This window comes from Austrofundulus limnaeus, unplaced genomic scaffold (genome assembly GCF_001266775.1).
Source record: "Austrofundulus limnaeus strain Quisiro unplaced genomic scaffold, Austrofundulus_limnaeus-1.0 Scaffold234, whole genome shotgun sequence".
NCBI classification, from domain to species: domain Eukaryota; kingdom Metazoa; phylum Chordata; class Actinopteri; order Cyprinodontiformes; family Rivulidae; genus Austrofundulus; species Austrofundulus limnaeus.
Genome location: NW_013952636.1, coordinates 169,455 through 174,493, shown reverse-complemented (window position 1 = coordinate 174,493; position 5,039 = coordinate 169,455). Strand labels below are relative to the sequence as shown.

The following is a 5,039-nucleotide window of genomic DNA, read 5'->3' as shown; positions in this document are numbered from 1 at the left end:
GAGCCTGCAGGAGTCATGGGTGGGGTGTGTGTGTGTGTGTGGGGGGGGTGCTCTGCCATGAGGAATTTCGGCTTAAAGACACGTCCCAGGGGCGTTTCTGGTCCCCACCTGTCGTTTTGCTCCTCAGCATGGCTTCCTAAAAATGCTGCAGGATTTCTCAAACATGCATGAATGAGTCAAAGCAAGGCTTTGGGCATGATTTTTATGAGAGTGTAACATTATATCATGATATAAAACTCAAAAAAGTTGATTTTACATGATATTGCCCCTTTAAAGAAAGTGTTTCAAAGCTGTGAATATTTTGCTTCCCAGGCCAACCTCAACTCAGAAAACATCCGGCTGATGTCGGCCATGCTGTGCGCGGCGCTCTATCCGAACGTGGTTCAGGTCTGTGTTCATTGTCTGTCTGTAAAATAATAATTAGCAGGAAATAAATTGGATAATCCTGCTCCTGATCCAGGTCCGAGCCCCTCAGGGGAACTATAAGATGACCAGCAAAGGAGCCATGAAGATGCAGCCGAAAGCTAACGAGCTGCGCTTCGTGACCAAAAGCGACGGCTGCGTTCACATCCACCCCTCGTCTGTCAACTACACAGTGAGATAAAAACCAGGAAGAACTGATAGTTTATAAAAATAAAAAAAAAACACGACTCTGAAGTTCTTTTTTTTTTCTCAGGTTCGCCACTACGACAGCCCCTACCTGGTTTACCACGAGAAGGTGAAAACGAGTCGCGTTTTCATCCGGGACTGCAGCATGGTGTCCGTCTACCCTCTGGTGCTGCTAGGAGGTGGTCAGGTCAACGTGGAGTTGGAGAGAGGACAGTTCATCATCTCGCTGGACGATGGATGGATCCGGTTTGCCGCAGCTTCACATCAGGTTTTGACTCGATTTCTGTCCAACACATTTGAAGCTTTCTGCAACATTTGGTTTTCCTCAGCTCCATCGTGGAAACCCCTTCCTTGTGTTTTAATTGTAAATCGCTATGAGGATCCTGGTTGGATAGAAAGGCATAATATAAGAACAGTTCATTTACTTCCTGTTTCCCTGGACCGTCGAGCCTCAGCTCCTTGTAAACTAAATGTATGGTTTGAGGAACTAACATTTCCGTAAGTCTCAAASGGGGAACACGAGAGACCAGTTAGAATAAACCAGAAGAGAGTYGTCAACTTTAAAGGGGACCTATTATGCAAAATTCACTTTTTAAAGGTTTTTTTTTTACTCAACTTTGGGTATGTACTTCTTAAAAAAACAGTCCTAGGACCAAAACAATGCACCCAGGGGCATATTTACTGTAAGTAAATGTATTTTTAATGTATATTAACGACAAGTTTTATACTTCCTACATTTCATGATGTCACAAGCCGTACGACAACCCACCAGAACCTGCGTTCAGCCCCTTATCTAGCAACCCCCGGGTGAAACTCCACCTCCTCAGTATAAAAAGCCGTCATCGTTGTTGTGCAGTGCGCAGCTCATCTCACAACAAGCCTCCAATAGGGCAATGGGTAGAGTGTTGGACCAGAGAGCTGGAGACCAGGGTTTGAGACTGGCATGGACACAATTTAATTATTAATTTTTGTTCGTTATGAACACGTTTTCTCATTTACCTCTATTGTTTAACTTATTAAAGCCTTGTTAAAACCTATTTGTTCGGGTTTCTGAGGTATTTTGACCGCTGCTGCTCCCTGCTCTGGTAACAGCATGCAGAGTGAGCGCAGAGCAGAGGAGGGAGAAAAAAAAGAAGCTGTGACCACGACTCTGCCTCTGGGTCTGACTCAGGGTATAAAGTTGTACAACAGAGCTTCTGCTATTATTAGCCATGCTAACGTAAACACTGGCTTTGGAGAGCGGAGTTAATGTCAACAGATTTTGGAGGGCGTTACCAACAGAGCTCATTAACATAAACAGCTCTTCTGAACGGAAGTCAGAGCAGGCAGAACTAGAAAATGGGAAATTTTATTATCTGAGGATTATTTTGTGCATTAAATTGAATGAACATGGTCTGGATAGCCCACAGACACACCATAAACATTTCTAGGACCCATAATTGGTCTCTTTTAAAGATGGAAAAATGAAGTTTTAACCTTGGTATGAGTTGAGAGGAAAAGAGTTTATGTTCAAATTTTCTCCTACATTTGATTGAATACTACGGTACTTTAAATTTCAACAAGGCATCAAAAGTAGTTACAAAATGTTTTGGAAAATGGCAACTCAGGATGCAGTTGAACCTCACTGGTGTGATCCAATGTCAGACCCGGACAGTACACTAAATACAGAGTCTCTTACAAGATGTTTCAGCTTGTTTATGTCTCCCAGTCATCCTCTCAAAGATAACGTTGGTGTTTAAGAAACCATAAATATAAATCACTATGAAGCCATGTTTTGTAGTTGCAAGCTAAAAAGAGKAGCAGTTCYACCAGGTGTTTGCTAACTGTTGCTGCCCCAATTAGTGGTGCTTTCTGCTGCAGACTGAGCTCCAGGGAGGAGCTTTGTGCAAATAGGCGGAGCTTTGTACCAATAAGCGWTTAAGCCATTGATATATATTACTGGATTGGGCGTGGCTAGCACGTTGCTACATCGATGTGCACACACTAGAGCTCTGTTATGCCTTGAGGAGCCTCAACAAAATGAATGGATGTCAATGGACTGTGAGGCGTCATCCTGATGAAAAACTCTTATAAATTTCTTATTTCTTGCTCGATGTTTATAAACTATGGTTCAAAATAAAGCTGAGGAAATTGTGAATTTTATAGTTATGGAAATTTAAAATAAATAACTAATTTAATTGATTAAAAGTGGCTTAAAATAAGTATTTTGCGTTTCTTCAGCTTCATGATGCAGGCTGTATCTGACGCCGACCCACAGCTGGAAAACACAAATACTGGATGTAAAAAATATAATATCTGAATAAAGCTGTGTGACAACGTGACTATTTAATGTTTTAAGATGCTCAATCATTACATTAGTGAGTTTGCATCATAATCTCTGAATTATTATGCAGTCTAACTAGTGAGCAACCAAATAAAGTCCATATTTTACATGCAAATAATATATTTAACAACAGATAAAATCGATTTTAAATAAGAATAAACATGAAAATTGAAGCTTTTAATGTTAGCACACAGGTTTTACGATTAAAATAATTAATTTTGRTTAAATATGGATAATATTTACCTGTGAAACATCACCCTTTTAGCTCTTGTTAACATGTAAAAATCCATGTAATTTATAGCATAGTATTTGTACCATTTGTCTGTTTTATAAAGCGTTTGTTTGCACCGCTCTACGTTCTGCTCATTGATTTCAATGGTTAGCATTAGCATTAAAATCCCACTTGTGAAGCACGCCCAGGTCACCTGAGGCCCAATCCGGTAATATATATTTAAGGTTTAAGCAGCTCCACATGGCTACCACAGTAGATTCAAACATTTCTCAATGAATGAAACACTCTGGGGTTTTTTGATGACAGAATGACATTATGTTAGTTTTGCAAATAGAAACAGAAGAAGTGTTTTATTTATTTGTTTTTCTTGACAAATGAACCGTTTGTTTCCCAGGTGGCTGAGCTGGTGAAGGAGCTGCGCTGGGAGCTGGACCAGCTGCTGGAGGATAAAATCAGGAACCCGAGCATGGACCTGTGCAGCTGCCCCCGCGGCTCCCGCATCATCCGCATGATCGTCCACCTCATCACCACGCAGTAGCTCCGCTGCTGAATGTCCCCATTTTCTGTTTTCCCTTCAAGGGCTTCAAACGCACCGAGCTGTGCCGTGTGGATAAACTCGTGCACAAAGCGACTGTTCTGATGTAATGTTCCTCCATTTTCTGCACAAGTTGCAGCGATTTCTGTCGATTTCACCTTGTTGCCACACGACACTTTAGCACAACCTCACAAGATTCTGCGTTCCAGTTAGAACTTGTTTTTAATACACCGGAGCGACAAAAATATGAAGTTTTGATGCCAAACGAATGCTGTGTGTGCAGCAAACTGATATACGGTTGATGTCAAATACAAGTTCCTAAACGCTGGGTTGTTTCACCCACAGAGCTGAATTTTGGGTCCATATTGGATTGCATGTTGATGGACATGTTTGTGACGCATGAGTGCATGCCGTTCTGCTGTTTTTACATTTGATGAATGTATTTTAATGTCGATAAAAAGATGTCACAACTACTTTCACTAAAGGGCTTTTGAAATTAGAACTTGGTGGAAGTCGCTGAAGAAAGCTGCTGTCTTGTCATGGATTTCTCTCCTTTGCACTTCCAACTCAGATTAAATTAACGACAGGTGTTTTCTGGATTTCAGTCTCTTGCTTGTTTTTATTTATTTATTTATTTTTAGTCRTGAGCAGAAAAATCTCATCTGGTTGCAACATAAACCCATTGTCTGTAAATTCAGTTAACAAAACTCTGCTTTAATCTAAAGTTAAGCAACAAACTATGAAATTAACATCTTAACTGAAGCCATATCTGCATCATTTCCAGGCGAACAGTTTGTACTGTTAATTTATGTTGGACTTTGCTCCATCTCCATGACAAGTGTGTAAACAAAAGAGCTACAACGGTCTCAGYGAAAAGACATTCTGTTGCTACTTTGTGCCAAACCTGCCGGTAAGATCTTTTTGTGTTCATTTCTGTAGCTAAAATTGATTTATTTTGTCATTTAGGGTTTTGGAAACTGGTAAATTATTGAATTCATCACAGTACCGAAGTGTCGGATCAGACTAACGTTGCATCTTTCATTGCTGCAAAACATTCTGTCATAAAAGTCTTTGAAACCTTGAAGTCCACCGAACAAATCAAGTACAAAAACTACATGGAGGTGGGTGTTATCTCTGCAGCAGTTTGACATGAAGAAGATAAATTTTGCCAAAGTGCTAAAACACAACTCACATATACAGGTGCTGGTCATAAAATTAGAATATCATGAAAAAGTAGATTTATTTCAGTAATTCCATTTAAAAAGTGAAACTTGTATATTATATTCATACATTACATGCAAACTCATATATTTCAAATGTTATTTCGTTTAATTTTGATG

General features: G+C 40.0%; 1 protein-coding gene across 1 annotated transcript in view; it reads left to right on the top strand.

Annotated features, from left to right (window-relative positions):
• The window catches only part of dhx57 (DEAH (Asp-Glu-Ala-Asp/His) box polypeptide 57), a 23,629-nt gene extending 19,331 nt beyond the window's left edge, over nt 1–4,298 (top strand). Inside the window, exons 21-24 of the mRNA XM_014019838.1 lie at nt 313–387; nt 461–595; nt 677–877; nt 3,559–4,298. Coding sequence (XP_013875292.1) covers nt 313–387; nt 461–595; nt 677–877; nt 3,559–3,702 — 555 coding nt within the window. The 3' untranslated portion in view covers nt 3,703–4,298. The remainder of the gene's footprint in view (nt 1–312; nt 388–460; nt 596–676; nt 878–3,558) is intronic.
• The last annotated feature ends 741 nt before the right edge of the window (nt 4,299–5,039 follow it).